The sequence below is a fragment of the Megachile rotundata genome, chromosome 3 (genome assembly GCF_050947335.1).
Source record: "Megachile rotundata isolate GNS110a chromosome 3, iyMegRotu1, whole genome shotgun sequence".
Classification (NCBI taxonomy): domain Eukaryota; kingdom Metazoa; phylum Arthropoda; class Insecta; order Hymenoptera; family Megachilidae; genus Megachile; species Megachile rotundata.
In genome coordinates, this window is record NC_134985.1 from 18,148,868 (window position 1) to 18,172,508 (window position 23,641).

The following is a 23,641-nucleotide window of genomic DNA, read 5'->3' on the forward strand; positions in this document are numbered from 1 at the left end:
TAATAATATTGATAATAATAAGAGTAGATCGGATAATTATAGTTCGAGTGATGATAGTAGTCGTAATATGCGTAATAATACCGATAATAATGAGAGTAGTGAGGATAATTACAGTTGCAGCGATGATAGTAATCGTAATATGCGTAATAATATTGATAATAATAAGAATAATAAGGATAATAATGATAAAAGTAATAATATGCGTAATAATATTGATAATAATAAGAATAATAAGGATAATGATGATAAAAGTAGTAATATGCGTAATAATACTGATAATAATAAGAGTAGTAAGGATAATTACAGTTCCAACAATGATAGCAGTCGTAATATGCGTTATTAGATTGATAATAATAAGAATAATAAGGATAATGATAATAAAAGTAGTAATATGGGTAATAGTATAGGTTAATTTGATAATAATAAGAGTAGTAAGGATAATAATTATAGTTCCACGATAATAGTAATAATAACATGGAGAATGATATATGTTAGGTCTCCAGACCTAACCTGATACAACCTAACCATAGGCTCTGACCTAACATGATCCGAACTAATCTTAGGTCCTGACTTAATCTACTATAACCGAACCGTAGACTGGACCTAACCTAATGCGCCCTAACCTTAGGCCCTGACCTAACATAATATAACCTAACCGTAGGCCTGACCTAACATAATCCGACCTAACCTTGGACCCTGATCTAACCGAATATAACCTAACCGTAAGCCTGACCTAACCTGTTGATTGTCTGTTATGTTTAAGAATGTAAGGGAAAGGATTGTAAATAAGTACATGATTTCTTTTGTTTATTTATTGTAACTTCATAAATTCATACAATTTGCAAATATATTTTGTACAATTTTTAATTTTTTAACTCTTTATTGGCTTAATTCTGTTGTCGAAGATCGAGGCAGGTTGTGTGTATATTCAATTTTGGAACTGAAAACTAAAAGCATTTATAATAAGATATTTATTGTTGTTGCACGATTTAATAATATTTTTACGTGAAAGTTAGAACATTAGTAAACAGAAAATGTTAATTATAAAAATAATAAATTGAATAACTATTTATAATGTACAATTGTTGTGACTAAATATATGTGTAATATATTAAAAAATAGGACTTACGTTGATTAAATGGAACGCAGAGATCCTTCCTCCACTTCAATGCCGTAAAGACTAGCTCGTCGGTCTGATAGCATGGCTTAAACTACTTTTAAGTAGCGCGCAGATTTGTCGCGCACGCGCAAATGTAAGCGCGCATCGATTTGTGTACTGCGTGTATTTACATACACGTAATGAGATTGCTCTCAAGGGTCAAACTGTACCTAATTAAACTTTTCCTCCTCCGTAAATCAATTTTGCTCCAAAGAAATTGGAAGAAAAATGATGACTATCACTGAATTGCTATTTGCTAAGCTTTTTACGAAATGGAAATATTTATTGATTGCATTTAAATTAATACATGTAAGATCGCAAATACAGTACACAGATCATCTTGATTACATAATCTATATCGCGTGAAAATAATATACAATGAAATGTACAAATTCTTCACTGTGAAGTACAGCTCTTTATACAATTTTTAGATTGAATTAATCGCTTTACTAATACACAAGTTTATAATTATCAGAAAAATTGTACGGTTTATTTAATTATTGTACACCCTAAATGGAAACAAAATTTCTGTCTATACTTCAACTATCACAATTTTAGTTTTATTTCTTTCAGATACATTTTGTTTTAACACGTTGTAATGTAATTTTAGTGGTTTTATAATATTTAACTGATGCTATTAATCGTTTATGTCATAATAACTTGATGTAATAGCAAAGATAATTAATCAATCTTTACCGAATATAGCATTAATTATATTACATTAACTGACAAACAATTCTCGAAGGAAACAGGACACGATGGACGTTTACGCGTTAACAAAGCAATTCATTTCTAAACTAATTTTACACAATTCCCTAAGAATATTCTGTGACCAGTTTTTACATTTAATCTCGTTACCCTTACTGCAATACCACGAAAGGAAGAGACACATATTACGGAAAAATAATGACCATCACGTGATACTTTGAACGCCATTTCTACAACGCGATTGCAAGCAGCAAAAAAGAAAAAATGATATTCTGTACAAAATCGCTGTACGAACCGCTGTTTTGCAGTACAGTTACATTCTACATACGAGTTACGCGTGACGTTAAAAAACTTATGCCCTATCGTTCTTGGCCCTATAATTAATTCTGCGTTTCGTTATTCAATGTATTTTGTAATAAGGCTTTTTCGATGTCTGATATTTTTCTCACAAGTAGCAAAAAGAACATAACATGTTTGGAAATTTATGTATTCTTTTTCTTCTTACATATGGCGGATCAGCTGTTACGACTAGCTTGAACAAGATCTTAAAGGCACCCTCATCTTTGCCTTCGTTACATGGCTGTAGCCAGGGAGGATTTGTCCTCCTCCTACAGGAAGATAAATTAAATTACAATAGTACTAACTTACATTTTTTATGTAAAAATAAATATAAAATACGTTTAAAGTAACATGGTGAAATTTGCCTAAAGATAAACTAGGAATATAGGGGTCTGGAGTGCTAGAAATCTAAGGACTTTGGGATCTAGGGATCCAGGAATCTGGGAATTTGGGGATCTAGGAATTTCGGAACTTTATAATACAAATATTGTCCTCTCCACGATAGATAATCTGGCTACGTCCACGTTTTATTTATTTACTTCTTTTTGCAATCTACGTATTGGTAAAAAACACGATTTAAGCTCGCTAGATAAATGGAAGGATCTATGTTTTAGAAATTTGAGACACAAAGACGGATCTGTACGTTTTCTCAAAGTATAAATATAGAGAAACAGTCGGCATTACAAAGTTAGCGAGAGATGCTACAAAGGGAACACTTGGAAACGTCCTACGCATTGTCAATTAATCTCAGGCTACATTTTTCACGGTAAAAAACGGTTTCTACGAATAGAAATTGTCTGACTAGGTGTGATCAATGTACTTTGAAATATAAAAACTTGGAAAAGATTGTGTTATTAAATGGAATTGAAAAAAACTATCCCAAAAATGGTTCATCGTTCATCGTCTCTATACATTTTTTTAACAAATTCTCTACAGCTGTTATCTTTCCACGATGAACGCGAAAGCAGGGAAAACAGCGCGAAGACAATACGTGTTCTTGTTCACATCTTTTACCTGAAACGAACATGATCAGGTAAAATCATCGTTGAATAATTAACAAAAATCGATGGTTTTTAATTATGCTTTCGTTTCAGTTTATATCCCGCAAAATGTAAATACTGTCAAGATGCAGGTTTTTAATTCGATTTTATCAAGTTATTATATGATTTTCGTGTACTATCGTAACTATTATATTGCAATATGTATAATACACGAAGCTACGTGCTTCATATACAATATATATATATATTCATATATATATATTTTCGTATCTTTAAATATATATATATATACTCGATCAAAAGAAAAACGATAATTGTTCTAACCTACTGTCACGTAATTGGCTAATCATGTCATACTTACAAACTGTACGACAATGTACAGATTCAGATAATTCTGACATATTAAAAAAAGGAAACGTTTCACCTAGTCTTATCTATACACGTTTCTTTTCTTTGTTCAAATAAATACAGGACTATCACATTAATACACGCGTCTTACCGATTCTCTCACTCTCTCGCACGTTTAACATTAATTGCAATCGCTTCAGTCCTCGCTCCGTATCACCATTCGTTTTCTTTCGAGTTCTTCTTTCACGAAGAACGCGAACTCGCAACACGATGCACAAGAGATTCGTATAAAATAAATATTTCACGTTGTCTTCGTACCTCGTATCAAAGCGATTTTAAGTCCCGCTGATTCTCTTTTAAAGCTGCCACGGGAAACTGAAACGATTTCACTCGTTCCAATTTGATCTCTTGTCCCGTCTCGTTACATTTATTCACGGTAAGTTACACGCATCATATTTCCTCTAAAGACTCTTTCGCGGCGTTTCACCGAAGCTACAGGACAATGTCTTCTTGATTTTACAAAAAACGAACAAAAAACGTCATTATTCCACGGCTACCAAGTCCTGTACACTGATCCGGCATCACGATCGCCGGACGCGTAACGTGTTCTAGCTTCAAACGTGCAACAACAACAACATAAATATCTTTTCCGTCGATTCACCTCGGGAAAACGCATCTCTACGTTTGAATTCGTTTAAATAACATATAATCTAGGCCCCTAGAGCGTAGCAGCGTATTTTTATACGAAACAGCGACGTCGAACGATCCTCGGTCAACAACATAGCTTTCTTGCCTTCCGGTGTCCGACGTTCTCAACGACCACTACACGTCGATGAAAATCCATCCAACAGGCAACGCTAACACCTGTTTTCGTCGCGGTTCTCCGCGCGCAATTCGATGGATCCTAGTTTAGGTTCGTTTGATTGTACTCCACGATCCTGGTGGCCAGACAGGCTCGTGAATAGACAGTCTTGTGTCTCGCCAAGCTTCTTCTCGAAGCTGTGTTACCGGCAGAGTTTAACTCTTGGAGTGTACGTTCGTCTTTTGAGCCTTTTTCTTCCTGGCTGCCAGCATGTCGTAGAAAGGGTTGTGCGATATACTCTGCCTGCAAAAAACAATAAATTGTTAATCACTTGCTTACTCTTACAATTATTTTAGGATTATAAATACTTTATACATTAACTTTACACTATTTCACACCAGTTCAACATAAAATATTAACACGATTGGAATTACGACAGAACTCAGGACCTACCAAGATGGCGTCACTTTGAATAATGGCGGGAAATCATTTCAGAATACATTTTAGCCAATGTATAATTATACTTCGTTGTACCATGAAGAGAAGTTACGAATATTTATTTACAGAACATGGTAATCTTCTTAATTTATGTAACTGGTAATAAAAATTTAATTGGGAGGCAGTTAATGCGTTTAACGTAACAACTTACCGCACACATTTGATCCACTCCTCCTTCTCCTCGTCCGTGGCCGCAGACATTCTGTACACGGTGTGTTTCCCTGCGACAAGAAACAACAATTATAAACTCTGACGCTATAATTAACACGGCACGACGACGGGGCGCTATAAAAATGCCGCGTTAAATGGTGACACAACACGCATGGGATTCGATCGGCACCAGAGGAAGACGCTTTGTTCGTGGTGCATTTAAATTCTTTACTTTCTTTGTGCTCTTTGTTATTGCAGTGTCTGTGCTTTCGTGCCAGAAAGAAATCTAAGGGTGGTTTTTAGCTATAGACTATTTACGGCAGAAGGATTTTGAAAGGACGTTTGGGAAATTGAAATTAAACGCTGTTGTAATTAGTTTAAGGAACAGAGTGTTTAGTCTATAAGATGTTGCAATTAGTTCGAAGAACAGTTATCGGAGTCGATTAATTTACACGACATTGCTAACGTTGCGATTAACTTAGAGGAGAGTGTTGAAGTGTAATTTCGTATCTCGTGCAAAGATAGTGCTGTGTTGCAAATAGTATAAAAGTGTTGTCAGGCGATCAAAGATAGAATAGCGTTGACTAATCGTTAAACAAACACGCTTGTACTCAAGGTGGACTATTCTTGCAGTGAGTTGAAGCTAGCGAATGTCCGAAGCGGGAGAACCAGGGAATTCCCAAATTTCCTCATCCACTAGTCACGACGTATATCTCCGTGACAATTAATCGAACATAATTTTACCATTATAGTGTCCGTACCTTCGACAACTTTTCCCTCGCTGTCCGTCTTACAAGCCTTAATAAACTCCGAGCCAGCAGCGTATAGCTCGAAGCAGTGGGGCTTGTGCCTGTCCTGCACCTCTCTGACCTGAATGTTCTCCAAGGGAATGATGCCCCGTGGCTCCTTGTCGGTCGTGTACTCGAAGTAATACAGACAGTTGTCGTTCAATATGAACCACCGCCTTTTCCAGCTCTTGTAACGTCCACCTGGAACAACCAGCAAATCGTTTAAAGTTAGGCAACGGTGCACGGTTCTACATGCTTTATTTACCTGCTGTCTCCGTCAGGGCAGCAGAGGGACAAAGCGATACGAATATCAGAAATCAGGTAAAAAAATCAACTATCGTCATTCCGTCAGAGTATCCAGATCAGTGATTCCCAAATTTTATTTAACGGTGAGCTTTCAAATTACATCACGTTCTCTCAAATTACATAGCCTATCTACGATCAGAGTTTTTAGTGCAAGGTTTAGGGTGGTTCTGGTATGGAAACTTTTAAATTCTGGGATACCACCTTCTCAAATTCCTTACTCTCAAAATTCCATATTGCCAAATTTCCACCTTCTCAAGTTCCTTACTCCCCAAATTCCATATTGCCAAATTTCCAGTTTTTCAAATTCCTTACTCCCCAAATTCCATACTACCAAATTTCCACCTTCTCAAATTCCTTACTCCCCAAATTCCATACTACCAAATTTCCACCTTCTCAAATTCCTTACTCCCCAAATTCCATATTGCCAAATTTCCACCTTCTCAAATTCCTTACTCCCCAAATTTCCACCTTCTCAAGTTCCTTACTCCCCAAATTCCATACTACCAAATTTCCACCTTCTCAAGTTCCTTACTCCCCAAATTCCACATTGCGAAATTTCCACCTTCTCAAATTCCTTAGTCCCCAAATTCCATACTACCAAATTTCCACCTTCTCAAATTCCTTACTCTCAAAATTCCATACTACCAAATTTCCACCTTCTCAAATTCCTTACTCCCCAAATTCCATACTACCAAATTTCCACCTTCTCAAATTCCTTACTCTCAAAATTCCATACTACCAAATTTCCACCTTCTCAAATTCCTTACTCCCCAAATTTCATACTACCAAATTTCCACCTTCTCAAGTTCCTTACTCCCCAAATTCCATACTACCAAATTTCCACCTTCTCAAGTTCCTTACTCCCCAAATTCCATACTACCAAATTTCCACCTTCTCAAGTTCCTTACTCCCCAAATTTCATACTACCAAATTTCCACCTTCTCAAGTTCCTTACTCTCCAAATTCCATACTACCAAATTTCCACCTTCTCAAATTCCTTACTCCTCAAATTCTATATTGCCAAATTTTCACCTTCTTAAATTTCATACTGCCAAATTTCCACCTTCTTAAATTCCATTCTGCCAAATTTCCACCTTCTCAAGTTCCTTACTCCCCAAATTCCATATTTCCAAATTTCCACCTTCTCTTTAGGCGCGGAAGTATGGGATTATGGGAGTTTTGGATTTGAAGAGTTTGGGACTTCGAGTTGGAACTTTGGTATTTTCTGATCTTCGAAACCGGAGGACTTCAAAATTTGCTCAATTTCGAGATTTTAAATTTTAAGACTGAAATTGTAAGAGTTTGTGACTTTATAATTTTAAAAATAAATACATTTGCTCGATAATACTAAGTCATGATAATTTGAACAGCCCTAAAATCACATATTGATTTGCAATTCCTGTCTTTACAAAAATAGTCTTGCATAACGGCAATAGAAAATAAATTGAAAAGAACCCTGAGAATAACCGCGCGAATGTAAAGAGTAATCATTCACGCCGTGCAACATAATTATTACGCATAAATAAATGTCAGTTTGGCGTGAACAAATGTGTGAGTCAGCTGGTAGAATGTTCTATCTCGAACCACCGCTAGTATCTTTGGAATGTCTCGACATAACGCTGAAAATATTCGAGCAATCCGAGGACTCTGCAAGCTGATGGTTTTGGGAATCGCTGCTCCAGGACATTCTCACTCGCCCCTTTAATCCCTTATAGCGAGACTAGCATTTCATGTATTTCGGATTTTATCCCGAGTAAGTAGGTCTTTTGTTCGAAAATCGACTATGATGTATCTGAACAGAAGGATCCAGCTTATCTGTTGTATGTACATCCTTTCTGCTACCCGCATATCACGGAAACGTATCGCTTTACACTCGGTGGGTGGTACACTCGTGGACCACAGGATGACGAATAGTACACAAAGAACGTTATAAGGAATATATATTAAATATTAGATCGATTTATTCGAAAAATTTCTATAGGAGTCAACTTCGCGAATTTAATCACCTTTCTTTCTTAACAAGCGTTATCTATCGAGTGTTATCTATCTTTTTACTAGAAGAAGTTATGACTCGAAGACAAGAGTTGTATAAACAAGATTTAATTTAAAGTTTCCACGGATCACGTGTATCGCTATAAGAGATTAAAAATCTCATTCAATCGTATGATTCCTTTGAAACAAGAAACGTTTGATAACATTTTTCGATCAATGCTGCCTTGCCAGCATTCTTCCTTCGGTCGCACAAAGAACTGTTTTCTCGTTTCAGATCATACAGGGGCCAACAAGAAAACAGAAAACTCGGGGAGGGGTGCAAGTTGATTTGTACGTTGGACGAAAGGTTACCTTGCTTCCATAGCCAGCCTTCTTTGTCGGGATTGAAAAACGTGTGCATCAGATCGTTGCCGTCGTCTTCCGGTATCTTGAACGGTTCCGTCTTTATACTTTCGTATAAACTCTGGAAATCCATGAAAACGTAATTATAAATTGTTCGTGAAACACTCGGTATTTGCGGTCGGGGAAACTTTTCGACCGAAAGAAAAGTGAGACGGAAGATGGCATTCCCTGGGAAAAAACCGATGGAAATACCATTCTTCCGGCGATTCTAACAAAATTAAAAAAATTTCCTTATAATTCAAGGCTGGAACAATGCATAGTACTCTTATTACACGCGTTACATTGCCTCACGATATTTTCTCTATGGTTACATTTTCAGACCGTCACGCGTCGAATTTCAATGCGTTATATTGCCACGAATCAAATTTTCAGTTTCTGCTCGTTATATCGCCACTTATTGAAATACTACGCGTTGTATCGCCACTCGTTAAATTTTTATGTGCAGCATTATTACGCGTCGAATTTCGACACTTTGAGTCGCCTCGCGTTATATCGCCGCGTATTATATTACCTCGCGTTATATCGCCACGCGTAAAATTTCCATGCGTAGCATTACTACGCGTCGAATTTCGACACTTTGTGTTGCCTCGCGTTATATCGCCGCGTATTATATTACCTCGCGTTATATCACCACGCGTCAAATTTCCATGCGGACCATTACTACGCGTCGAATTTCAACACTTTGTGTGGCCTCGCGTTATATCGCCGCGTATTATATTACCTCGCGTTATATCGCCGTTTGTCAAATTTCCATGCAGAGCATTACCACGCGTCGAATTTCAACACTCTGTGTCGCCTCGCGTTATATCGCCGCGTATTGTATTACCTCGCGTAATATCGCCACGCGTCAAATTTCCATGCGGAGAATTACTACGCGTCGAATTTCGACACTTTGAGTCGCCTCGCATTATATCGCCGCGTATTATATTACCTCGCGTTATATCGCCGCGCATCAAATTTCTATGCGTAACATTAATACGAGTCGAATTTCTACACCCTCTATTGCCTCGCGTTATATCGCCACGAATTATATTATCTCGCATTATATCGCCGCGCATCAAATTACTACGCATTGTACCGCCTCGCATTATATTGCCATGCACCGAATTACTGTGCGTTGTAATACCACGCATTACATCGCCGATAAATCAAATTACTACTCATAATATCGCCTCGCATTATATTGCCACGCATTGCATCGCCTTGAATTATATTACCGTGCGTTGAATTGCGATGCACAGAATTATTACGTGTTGTTTCGCGTAAGTATTAAACTACTACCCATTATATCGCCTCGAATTATATTGCCACGAACCGAATTACTACGAGTTTTGTCACGACAGATTGTATATCGCCACATGGCATAGCGTCACGAATTTTCACATGTTAAATTATCATCTATTATATGTGGCAATATAACGAGAGAGTACTGTAATATAAAAAATTAATCTTCCTTGAAGATAAATCTACTGGAAATTCCAGTATTTTTAAACCTACAAATTCTTCCTCTTGAAGCAGCATACGTGATCCTTGCAATTATTAAAATCACGTAAAACATTGAAGGAAGTAATAAAGTCTGATGACTGTAATGAAAACTGCCAATTTTATAAATTTTGCAGGATAGAATCTCGTTTTACCATTATCGTGTTAGATCCACGGAAACAACGTACAATCATGCGACGTGTTAGCGTGGTAGGTTTTTTCTAGTAAATCGTACGGAATCGATTTTTGCACCGGTACAAAACGAGATCATCGTCGCAACTAGCTACTTTGCATGAGTCTATCATTAAAGAATCATCGTAGAACGGACTTCCCCGTTAGCCGGTAGATTCATCTAATAACCGCGACTTGTAAAGCGCGCCAATTGCTTTATATCCTGGCCACGAATCTCGCGGATGGACAACACGCGACGTACGACCTTTCACGAATGTCGTCTCTCGCGAATGCACGCAATGATGTACACGTGCGGTCCGTTGTTAGCCATGTTATTGTATTATCGCGGTTGTATGTGCTTTGTTGTTTCTTAACCAACAGTCATTCGTGGTCCGCGAGTTTACGACGAGATCTGTTTTAGATAGCTCTTTCGATCTGTACATATTAATCGTTCGTTTGTGTTTGGTATCTAACGTTTGATGTGGAATAGTTGTGGTTAGGTTATTCAATCTCGGATACTCAATCGATAATATTCAACACTCAATAATTAATATCTATATTCAATGTTGAGTAAATAGTATTTACAAATCTGGCACTTATAATTAGCATCTGGTATTTAATAGCGTGCAGGGAATATCATAGAGTAAGGGGATAACTAACTTCTCGAAAATATTTCAGAATTGGCAGTATGGAATTTGGGGAGTAAGGAATTTGAGAAGGTGGAAATTTGGCAATGTGGAATTTGGAGAGTAAGGAATTTGAGAAGGTGGAAATTTGGTAGTATGGAATTTGAGGAGTAAGGAATTTGAGAAGGTGGAAATTTGGCAGTATGGAATTTGGGAAGTAAGGAATTTGAGAAGGTGGAAATTTGGTAGTATGGAATTTGAGGAGTAAGGAATTTGAGAAGGTGGAAATTTGGTAGTATGGAATTTGGGGAGTAAGGAATTTGAGAAGGTGGAAATTTGGTAGTATGGAATTTGGGGAGTAAGGAATTTGAGAAGGTGGAAATTTGGTAGTATGGAATTTGGGGAGTAAGGAATTTGAGAAGGTGGAAATTTGGTAGTATGGAATTTGGGGAGTAAGGAATTTGAGAAGGTGGAAATTTGGTAGTATGGAATTTGGGGAGTAAGGAATTTGAGAAGGTGGAAATTTGGTAGTATGGAATTTGGGGAGTAAGGAATTTGAGAAGGTGGAAATTTGGTAGTATGGAATTTGGGGAGTAAGGAATTTGAGAAGGTGGAAATTTGGTAGTATGGAATTTGGGGAGTAAGGAATTTGAGAAGGTGGAAATTTGGTAGTATGGAATTTGGGGAGTAAGGAATTTGAGAAGGTGGAAATTTGGTAGTATGGAATTTGGGGAGTAAGGAATTTGAGAAGGTGGAAATTTGGCAGTATGGAATTTGGGGAGTAAGGAATTTGAGAGGGTGGAAATTTGGCAGTATGGAATTTGAGAAGGTGGAAATTTGGTAATATGGAATTTGGGGAGTAAGGAATTTGAGAAGGTGGAAATTTGGCAGTATGGAATTTGGAAATTAAGTTCCGAGACTTCAGATTATCCAGAGAGTACGATGCATACAAAGGCTCTGGTATTTTGTGCAATGACTCGTTTCGTGCACCAAGTCAAGTGTATCGCAGTTGAGGTTGATGATATAATAGCGATTGACGTATCATAAACCTTGCCAACATGCAATTCTTAGGTCTTAGATCGTAGTTAGAGCAATGTTGCAGGCACGATACTTTCGTTAGTTTAATAACGTGCAACCCCCTAATGATTAAGTGAAACTCCGTCGCTGGAAATCCTTATGTTGGGACCTCGGTCATGACAGGAAATCGATACTAATGTTCATTGAACATCCGATTCAACGTAATCGAGCAGCGTTTAAAATATTGCTCAAACATCCGATGCAAGTAGCCATTTTAAATTGCAAATAACAACTTTCCTACAAATGTGTTTGAAGCAATGTTACCACGGCGTTATGGATACATTCTTGAAGTGTCTCGTGTCGGTGACGTAAGACGGTTTCACGTATTAATCAGAAGTTGAACGTTAAAATTCTTGGCAAACGTTTGCGTCACACATTTAGATCTACGTTCGAAGGATCAATACGATGGCAAACTCGTTCATTGAAATCTTTGTAAAGTTTATTGATTTCCGAGCAACGGTTGTTGAAAGCGGATGCTTGGTATCGAATGCCAGTTACTCGGAGATAATAGCTGTTTTATGGAATACATATAGAATATATTGGATAACCAAGGCTGAATACTAAGTACGCAGATAATGCATTTAGGTGGACACTATTTCATACCAGATACCAATATGTATTGATTAGTTTAGCGATGGACAGATGATTTTCTGAATCTTCAAATTTTAGTATTTAAAAATTTTCAGCTTTATAAATTTCCACCTTTCAAGATTTTAATATACCTAAAATTTCTGCTTACCAATTTCAACCGACTGAAATTTAATATTGCCAAATTTCCACTTCCTCAAATTTTTTATTCTCCAAATTCCATATTACCAAATTTCCACTTTCTCAAATTCCTTACTCCCCAAATTCCATATTACAAAATTTCCACTTTCTCAAATTCCATACTGCCAAATTTCCACCTTCTCAAATCCCTTACTCCCCAAATTCCATATTACCAAATTTCCACTTTCTCAAATTCCATACTGCCAAATTTCCACCTTCTCAAATTCCTTACTCCCCAAATTCCATATTACAAAATTTCCACTTTCTCAAATTCCATACTGCCAAATTTCCACCTTCTCAAATTCCTTACTCCCCAAATTCCATATTACCAAATTTCCACTTTCTCAAATTCCATATTGTCAAATTTCCACCTTCTCAAATTCCTTACTCCCCAAATTCCATATTACCAAATTTCCACTTTCTCAAATTCCATACTGCCAAATTTCCACCTTCTCAAATTCCTTACTCCCCAAATTCCATATTACCAAATTTCCACTTTCTCAAATTCCATACTGCCAAATTTCCACCTTCTCAAATTCCTTACTCCCCAAATTTTCACATTGGCAAATTTGCATCTTCTCAAATTCTGATATACCTACATTTCTAACTCTCCCAATTCCAATACATCCAAGTCTTTAATTGTCTAAATTTGAATATTTTCAGATTTCAATCCCCCAAATGTCCACTTCTCTCAATTCCAACATATCCAAATCTTTAATTCTCTAAATTTAAATATTTTCAGATTTCAATCCCCCAAATGTCCACTTCTCTCAATTCCAACAAATCCAAACCTTTAATTCTCTAAATTTGAATATTTTCAGATTTCAATCCCCCCAACCACCTCCCTTCTAACTTCCCCAAATTTGCAACTTCCGAAAATCGTCCATCCTATTGAGGGAAAATAATTTCCGGCGAGCGTGATTTAGGAAATGGCGAAGGTGCACTCACCACGAGTAGTTCACGAGGCAAATCGCCGCCATTGTTGATTCCACGGTTCATAGATATGAACTGTTCGACGCTGGGCTTATCCTTGACGCTGGGATTGTGAAGGGACGTGTTCAACATGATGATGGCGAAGCTTAAGACGTAACAGGTGTCCGTGTTGGTGAATATATTCGGGTTGAGTTGGCAGTACCTCTGCGCGAAGCACTCCATCATTCGGTCAATTTTTTGAGCTTCACCGGGTAACCTGAACGACCAGAGGAACTGTCGAAGGGCCTGGACCAGGATGAGGTCCGTGAAATCGTGCAGCTCGACGAACGCGCGGAGTACCCTCTCGTTGAAGTCGTGTCGTTCGCCAAGGTAATCGCCTATCGCGGTCTTGTTCAGTCCTTCGCCCTTGTAGAGGAACTGAGCGACGTCTTCTGGGGTCGGTGCCAGGAGATTGTGCTCGATCAGGTACTCGATGCCCTTCTTAGGGTCCATGTTGAACTTCTTGCGGCCGATGGACGTCTGCTTGGCCTTGTTCGACGGCTTCGTCTCGTCGGCTGCGAGACCGCCGCCTTCCATCGCCTCCATCTCGGCCACCACCTCGCCCAGCTCATCTTTCAGTTGCTGAAAAAGAAACGAACGCGTCAGAGGAATCGCATCGCGATGGCTTCCTTCGATTTACATTCTCCTCCCTTCATCTTGGGGGATCAGACTGACCCTCCGTTATTTACTTCGAGTGGATTTCAGAGTAATTAGCGTGAACGAGTTTGTTCTAGAGCAGTGGCGACCGTTTGGGGCGATGCTATTATCGGTACGAACAATACGGGGACTGTGGGTCTCGAAGATTCGTCAAACGTTATTAATTCTTGCGACGAGGCTTATGCGATATCTCGTACGTGTTCCGATATGAAAAACCTAAGACTAGGATAACGTCGAGAAGATTGATATCGTATTAATCGTGGTGACTAGTAAAAACTAAGCTGGGTAAGATAAACCTTCGTCTTTGTACAATGTTTAGTTCCTCTGCTCCCTTTCAGTTATATAAAAATCTCCGAGCAGGCTTCTCCCTACTGCTTAAAGGAAGTCCTTCACCTGGTGCGCTCTCGTCTTTCGATCTAGATAAGCGACGAACTTTCCAGGGGTGAATGCTGAGAGGGAAGCATCACGAGTGTGACAAAAGAGTGACCCTCCCACGTAGCATTTATCAAACACTCTATCCTCGCCATACTCGTGCTGGGCGACTTAACGAGAAACAATTGAACTAACCTCCATGGTACCGATTAAAATTAATTCTCTCGTTTCACGTACAAAACGAACCGACCAGTTTTACGAACACATCAAGGCAGTTTGTTAACTAATGCGAGTAAAAAATACGCGGACTTCCTGTCGCATACTCGACTACCAGTCGACTTAACAATTTCCTTCTGCGGCATTTCCTGTTGTGCACGGCTGCATTTCGAACGCATTCCGTGCATTTCTGTCGCCTTCTTTTAATTCTCGGCTTGTTAAATTCTATTATACAGCAGACTTCCATTATATTGCAACCAGTGGAACGGTAGAAAGGGAAAATTCTTAGTAAAATGGCTAGAAATATGGAACGCGATAATGCTGCGGGTGATAAAATTACACGTGCAAATGCCACGCGTCGTGAAACCAATGGCGATATAACACGTGCCAATGTAGCGTGTAGTAATTCAAGTCTGATAATTGGGTGCGTGGCGAAATAATGAGTGGTGGTTCGACGTATGGTAAAACTACGCGTGGTGATGTAATGAGTAGAAATTCCACGTATGACAATATAACGCGTGGTGTTATAGCAAATTCCACGCGTTGCGATATAACAAGTAGTAATTCTACGCGTGGCAATATAACGCGTGGTGATATAGTAAATAGTAATTCCACGCGTGGCGATATAACGCGTGGTGATACAGTGCGTGGTAATTCCACGCGTGGCGATACAACGCGTGGTAATACAGTGCGTAATAATTCCACGCGTGGCGATATAACGTGTGGTGATACAGTGCGTAGTAATTCCACGCGTGGCGATACAACGCGTGGTAATACAGTGCGTAATAATTCCACGCGTGGCGATATAACGCGTGGTGATACAATGCGTGGTAATTCCACGCGTGGCGATATAACGCGTGGTAATTCCACGCGTGGCGATATAACGCGTGGTGATACAATGCGTGGTAATTCCACGCGTGGCGATATAACGCGTGGTAATTCCACGCGTGGCGATATAACGCGTGGTGATACAATGCGTGGTAATTCCACGCGTGGCGATATAACGCGTGGTAATTCCACGCGTGGCGATATAACGCGTAGTGATACAATGCGTGGTAATTCCACGCGTGGCGATATAACGCGTGGTAATTCCACGCGTGGCGATATAACGCGTGGTAATTCCATGCGTGGCGATATAACGCGTGGTGATACAGTGCGTGGTAATTCCACGCATGGCGATACAACGCGTGGTGATACAGTGCGTGGTAATTCCACGCGTCGCAATACAACGCGTGGCGATACAACGTGTGGTGATATAATTCGTAGTAATTCCACGCGTGGTAATATAGCAAGTAATAATTCCACGCGCGGCGCTATAACAAATAGTAAATCCACGCATGGCAATATAAGAAGTGGTGATATAGCACGTAACAATTCGACACACGGTAACTTCACGCATGAAGATACAACTCGTAATATATCAGCGCACGGTAATTGCGCACAATACAACACACGGCAATATAACGCGAAGTAATCGAAAGCACCTTCTAACAAGAGTTTATCATTGAAAGTGCTCGAACAATTTGTACCTACGGTCAACCACATACAAGGTACAGAATACTTGGTGCAGTCGAATAAAAAAGAAAAAAGGAGAACGATGTCAACATCTATAGGACGGCGTTAAAACGAGCACGTACATTTTCATTCAACCAGAGACAAGCGGAGAAAAATACGAAGCGAGAAACGTAGGAACAATATTTCCCTCTTTGTGACAACAACTTTCCACGATGTTGTGTAAAATGTTCCAGCTCGTGTCTCACGGTTAGGTTTCGATCCCACCACCGACACCGGAACACACCACCTCCGACCTTAATCCGGGATCAGACGCTTCCGGAAAAACGCTGTCACGCCTCTTAATTGCGCCGCGACATCGAGGAAACTTTGAACGCGCTTTGAACCGTGCTTGCTCGACGAACACACGAAGAAATCGACCAGTTCTGTTTCACTGAATAATGTACCGGGTGTACGGAATCATAGAACACTTTTTTGTTACGTATAGTATATCGAGAGAGAAATTGTCGACAAATTCGATAATAGATACAACGGCCAATTAAATAGTTCTCCAACAGTATTTAGTGTAAACAGAACCGTTTCAGGCCTTCCTTATTTTAAATTACACTTCGGAGGAACCGGACCGAATGAGGATTTTGATGGAGAATTGTGGTGAACCGACGCGACTGCACGTGTAACCTGGCAGAATTCCAGCATCGTTTTTCTCCAAAACGAAGCAATCTATGAAAACAATTTATTCTATAATTGAGTTATTTTTCATGGAGAATCATTTGCTTTCAGGTTCCATGCAATTGAAATTTTCAGCCACGAGCATCTCCAAAGTTTAACGTGACTTTAATCTTGTATCTTTCAAGAAAGAGTTTAAAATTAACCCGCACAGTTTGACCCAACAAATATTTTCTCCTTTTCTTTCAGTAATTTCGTTCTGACGAATCTTTTTATATTGATCATCGACGCTGAAAGAAACTTTTCGAAAACCGTGGCTCGTTAAAAAAAAAGAGAAAAGCGTGAATGATCTGAGAAGAAAAATTTTCGTTTGTTCGAAAGAATAAATCCTGGTTAATTACCATCCATAGAATATCCAGTCTAATTAACGTTCATCCATCCTTTCTTTCATGCGAACGAGTAATGGATTCTTCGAGCAAATCTGCGAGCAGAATAAAACCTTGGGACCAATGTTTACGAAGTAACTCGACCAGACGAGATTTCGGATCACGAGTTGTAGTATACGATCAGTGACTCAACTCTAAAATCCGGAAGGTTTAATAAACAGCGTTCGCTGTTTAGTTTGATGACTAATGTAGGTGACGAGACTATTTGCTCCCAGCGTTTTAATTTTTAACGTATTCCAAGAAAGAGTAGTTAAGATAAGGTGGAATCATATTAATTTGAAAATTTTACTGCTGCTTCGAATGCTCTTCATTACGTCGATGACTAACTTCACAATCTAAGATAAATTTAAAAGTTTTAACAAATGGAATTTATAAATTTTAGTGCAATCAGTGTTATTGAAACGATGTACATAGTATTTGTATATTTTTTATTTTCCTGGTTTGGTAATGAGTAGAAATTCGACGTATGGCAATATAACGCGAGGTGATGTAGCAAATAGTAATTCCACGCGAGGTGATATAGCAAATAGTAATTCCACGCGTGGTGATACAGTGCGTGGTAACTCCATGCGTGGCGATACAACGCGTGGTGATACAATGCGTGGTAATTCCACGCGTGGCGATACAACGCGTGGTGATACAATGCGTGGTAATTCCACGCGTGGCGATACAACGCGTGGTGATACAATGCGTGGTAATTCCACGCGTGGTGACACAGTGCGTGGTAATTCCACGCGTGGTGATACAGTGCGTGGTAATTCCACGCGTGGCGATACAACGCGTGGTGATACAATGCGTGGTAATTCCACGCGTGGTGACACAGTGCGTGGTAATTCCACGCGTGGTGATACAGTGCGTGGTAATTCCACGCGTGGCGATACAACGCGTGGTGATACAATGCGTGGTAATTCCACGCGTGGTGACACAGTGCGTGGTAATTCCACGCGTGGTGATACAGTGCGTGGTAATTCCACGCGTGGCGATACAACGCGTGGTGATCCAGTGCGTGGTAATTCCACGCGTGGCGATACAACGCGTGGTGATACAGTGCGTGGTAATTCCACGCGTGGTGATCCAGTGCGTGAGAATTCCACGCGTGGCGATACAACGCGTGGGAATTCCACGCGTGGCGATATAACGCGTAGTGATACAATGCGTGGTAATTCCACGCGTGGCGATACAACGCGTGGTGATACAATGCGTGGTAATTCCACGCGTGGTGACACAGTGCGTGGTAATTCCACGCGTGATGATCCAGTGCGTGGGAATTCCACGCGTGGCGATACAACGCGTGGTGATACAGTGCGTGGTAATTCCACGCGTGGTGATACAGTGCGTGGTAATTCCACGCGTGGTAACACAGTGCGTGGTAATTCCACGCGTGGCGATATAACGCGTGGTGATACAGTGCGTGGTAATTCCACGCGTGGCGATATAATGCGTAGTAATTCTACGCGAGGTTACCAAGCCATTTTATTTTGGTTTGGTTCTTTGATAAATAAATAGCGTGCTGTACGAAAAAGAGAGAAACATGAAATCATAATGATACCGAAGGTAACATTCCATTGAAAAGGAAGGAACAATAAGCTGGATAACAAGAGGCAGAAACGCGACTCATCCCTTTAAAATAATAGAAAACGAGAAAGAATTCGTCATGGGTCGGTGGGTACGGGTCAAAGTAAATTTTCCGTTTCCTTTTATCCAGCTTGTCCTAAAGCTGTTTATCGGTGCCCTCCACCCAAGGAAGCACCGTTTATTTTTAACCGGATACATTCACGACGCGTTCCGTGCGTTTACGAGCACGAGTTGACATCCGTTTTGCCGTGGAGCGGTTGTCGATCGAAAAGCGATACAACGACCGATCTAACTTCAATTTTCTTACCCAACAAAGCGATGAAGAACGATAATACTCTTCTACTGAATTCGCGGAACTTCAAATACATTTGGTGTTCATTTATGAAATTGATAATGCAATTAATATTAGAAATTAAAACAGAATTTTATATAAACGATGTTAGACAACATTTTATATAAATGATGTTTATAAATGATGCTTTAAAACGTTTACAAATATTGATAATATTGATGGAAATTAAAACAATATTTTACAAACGTGATGTATGACAACATTTTTCGTAAATGATATTCATAAATGATGTTTTAAAATGTTTGCAGACTAACATTGACTATATTAGAAATTAAAGCAAAATTTTATAAAAATGATGTACAACAACATTTTTCAGAAATGATGTATGACAAAATTTTATACAAATGGTGTAGATAAGTTGGACTCGAACTGACAAGAAGCTTACAGAGGTTGGAAGTTGATGCGACACCGCTGGAGATCTTGAATATTCTAGTATACGAACAGGGTTTCAAACTGATTCGGTTTAGTCAGTTTTTTAATATCAATACTTTGTTGTAAAAATATTGAACGTCGAATAAAATAGGTATTTCATAAAGAACTTATGCAGCTATATCCTTTCTGTCAGTATACGAAACTAAGAAATGGCTGCTACGTCACCAATGAATGGATGCTTAAATTTCCATACGAATCACCTCTATTATTAAGAGTTTCTCAAACCTAACTAGAAATGCTATACACGACTATTATTTCTTGGAACTATAATAAAAATATAACAAAATATTTGGTACATGTTATACATTGTTTTTGCTATGTTATTATTTTTAAAAATGTAAGCATGTTATTATTTTTAAAAATGTATGCAAAAATGTAAACATATCTGATAAGATATGAAAATAGAACTACCTAATAAAATCGTCAAATGCTTCGTGAGCTTATTAAAATGCACGTGTAGATAATGCTGAAAATAAATAGCAGTGAAGATAAGGTAAATGGCACAGGGTTATTGCAAACGGTATAAATTTTCCGAACGACTTAATCCCATAAAATAATCCTTTCACGTGTTAAAGGAGTATCCTCCACCCCGTTCTGTCGATAACAGTGTCTCCGGGAACAATGATCTCTCGCAAGGAGAGATTACCAATGCGTGGTAATTCCACGCGTGGCGATATAACGCGTGGCGATACAATGCGTGGTAATTCCACGCGTGGCGATACAACGCGTGGTGATACAATGCGTGGTAATTCCACGCGTGGCGATATAACGCGTGGTGATACAGTGCGTGGTAATTCCACGCGTGGCGATACAGTGCGTGGTAATTCCACGCGTGGCGATACAACGCGTGGTGATACAATGCGTGGTAATTCCACGCGTGGCGATACAATGCGTGGTAATTCCACGCGTGGCGATACAACGCGTGGTAATTCCACGCGTGGTAATTCCACGCGTGGCGAAATAACGCGTGGTAGTACAGTGCGTGGTAATTCCACGCGTGGTAATACAGTGCGTGGTAATTCCACGCGTGGTAATACAGTGCGTGGTAATTCCACGCGTGGTGATACAGTGCGTGGTAATTCCACGCGTGGTGATACAGTGCGTGGTAATTCCACGCGTGGTGATACAGTGCGTGGTAATTCCACGCGTGGTAATACAGTGCGTGGTAATTCCACGCGTGGTGATACAGTGCGTGGTAATTCCACGCGTGGTGATACAGTGCGTGGTAATTCCACGCGTGGTGATACAGTGCGTGGTAATTCCACGCGTGGCGATACAACGCGTGTTAATACAATGCGTGGTAATTCCATGCGTGGCGATACAACGCGTGGTGATACAGTGCGTAGTAATTCCACGCGTGGCGATCATCGTGGATCACAGCGTTTGAAAAAGAAAAAGAATATCGTTCGATATTCGCTGTCTAGGTAGAGATTAAAGTTCGGTCGCGAAACAGTCGACGGGGAAGTTTATCGAGGAGTTTTCACGGAGATGGCACACCGTTGAACGCAGGGTGGAAAAAAAAGGAAATCGATGGGTGCGTGCAAACGACGCGCCCATTTCTGTGATACCCGGCCGATCTTCGTCGCGATGGAAAATGACGCGAACACGCGACCATAAAATATTTATCCAAGCCGCTTGCTACCCGTCCACCGAGTGTTTAATGTTTTTGTATCGCGAACGAGGCTGCCGTTGTCTCTTTTTTTCCACCAGACAGTTTACCGTGTCCCACAGGCACCTGTGTTTTAACATTTTTTTTCCATGGAAAGATAAAAACTGATGGTAGCGAAGTTCTTTATCTGCTTGACGTTTTTATTTATCCAGAATAAATATACGAGTCTTTTTGTACGACGGATTGTTCCAAAGATCGACGAACTTTTTTATTTTGGCACCGTTGGTGTTTGCGGCTATATCGCAGCAACACGTGGCGTAGCAACGCGTACAAAATGGTAAACAACAGTAAAATGTCTGAAAATCGCGTGCAAAATCCGGCTCGTTAATTAGGTTAAAACCGCGTTTAAAGATTAGCCAAGCAAGAAAACGATGGGAACCCGGCTGTAATTACCCGTTAATAGATTAGTAATTGCCATGTGAAACGTGTAATCTGAGAAATATCTCGCAATACGTTGGATTTCTCATAATTATGAAACGATGTTACGGGATGTCTTTTCTAATCCTTTTACGTTCAAATTGATGCGGTACTTAATTTACACCGGAAATTAACTACAACCTAATTGGATTTAACTTCAATCTAATTGGATTTCGCTTCAACCTAATTGTATTACGGTCCGAAAAATTAAGCCTTCAAAGGTGTATCCGAGATAATTAATACCTGACGAACTCCTACTAATTGCATAATTATTGTGTAAATTTAAAGATTGCGATGTACGAAAAATTTTACGGGTTTGGATCAAGATTTTACACGTAGGTTTAATCATATATAGGGTGTCTCACAATTAGTGTAGGTGTCTTGAATGGGAGGTAGCTGACATGATTCTAAATAAAATTTCCCTTTGCAGAAATGGGGTGTGAAGCTTCGTTTTTGAATTATTAAGAAAAAATACGGAGCAATCTGAGCGCGAGAATTACGCATGCGCAGCTTCGGATAACGTGTAGTTATCCAACGCGTGGTAATCCAACGCGTAGTAATCTAGCGCGTGCATATTCTACGCGTAGTAATCCAACGAGTAATAATGCAACGCGTGGTAATTCTAAGCGTAGGAATCTAATGCGTGGTAATCTAACGCGTAGTAATGCAACGTGTGGTAATGCAACGCGTGGTAGTCCTACGCGTAGTAATCCAACGCGTACTAATACAGCGTGTGGATATCCAACGCGTAGTAATCTAGCGCGTGCATACTCTACGCGTAGTAATCTAACGCGTACTAATGCAACGCGTGGTAATTCTAAGCGGAGGAATCTAATGCGTGGCAATTTAACGCGTAGTAATCCAGCATGTGGATATCCAACGCGTAGTAATCTGATTGGTCCGCGTTTTTCCTTAATAATTCAAAAACGAAGCTTCAAGCCCCATTTTTGCAAAGGGAAATTTTATTACAAATCACATCAGCTTCCCACCATTTCAAGAACCTACACCAATTGCGAGACACCCTGTATAATCTGTATATAACCCTATATAATGAGTGAATATTTTAAAATGAAACGCGTGGGCGAACGAACTCTGTTGAGCAAAAGGCAAGAAATATTGTTGAAGCGCAAAGGTAAGGGTTGCAGAGGTGAACGACAGGAAGACTGTACACGATACACCCCTTTGCAGGGTAGTTGCCGATAAAAACGATAAGGGGGATGGTGGTAGACGTTGTCCTGGCTGTATTAAACGCGTTTCACATCGCTCTATTTGTTATTCAGGTTCTACGATCGGAGGTTCGTTCGTGTGGCAAAAAAGAAATTTCTTCCTGTCGGTTCGATGCGCAATTTTATTTCTGCCTCGTACCGGGTAGGAACTAAAAATACGAAAATACTTTCGTTCCTAATAATTTGTATCAATGGACTCTCTCCTAAAAATATCTTCCTCGTTGTTGACGAAACGAAATTTCGCAAACAGTTTAACACGTTTAGTTACACGTTTTTTGTTCAACTGTGACGCCATGGATCCTGAACTTTTCGAGGGTAATTCCAAATCCTGTCGCTAGAGGGATAATATTTTCTCGCCAGTGCTTAGCAATTTTACAATTTACGACTTTACGAGATTAAAAATTAAGTACTTGCAAGTGGTGTAAAAATAAAATTCTGCTAATACCAATTTATCGCGCTCAAGGAATTTAGGAAAGGTGTGATCAAGCATTGTACAGATAATCTCCTGAATA

At 39.6% G+C, this 23,641-nt stretch overlaps 1 protein-coding gene across 6 annotated transcripts in view; it reads right to left on the reverse strand.

The window, feature by feature from the left end:
* Positions 1-1,421: 1,421 nt before the first annotated feature.
* Positions 1,422-23,641, reverse strand: part of step (cytohesin steppke) — a 61,196-nt gene continuing 38,976 nt past the window's right edge. For all 6 annotated transcript variants that reach the window (XM_076529493.1, XM_076529494.1, XM_076529496.1 and 3 more), the window contains 5 exons: positions 13,566-14,171; positions 8,443-8,554; positions 5,767-5,994; positions 5,007-5,076; positions 1,422-4,660 (listed from right to left, as the gene is read on the reverse strand). In XM_076529493.1, the coding sequence (XP_076385608.1) occupies positions 4,573-4,660; positions 5,007-5,076; positions 5,767-5,994; positions 8,443-8,554; positions 13,566-14,171 (1,104 nt within the window). In that variant the 3' untranslated portion in view covers positions 1,422-4,572. The remainder of the gene's footprint in view (positions 4,661-5,006; positions 5,077-5,766; positions 5,995-8,442; positions 8,555-13,565; positions 14,172-23,641) is intronic.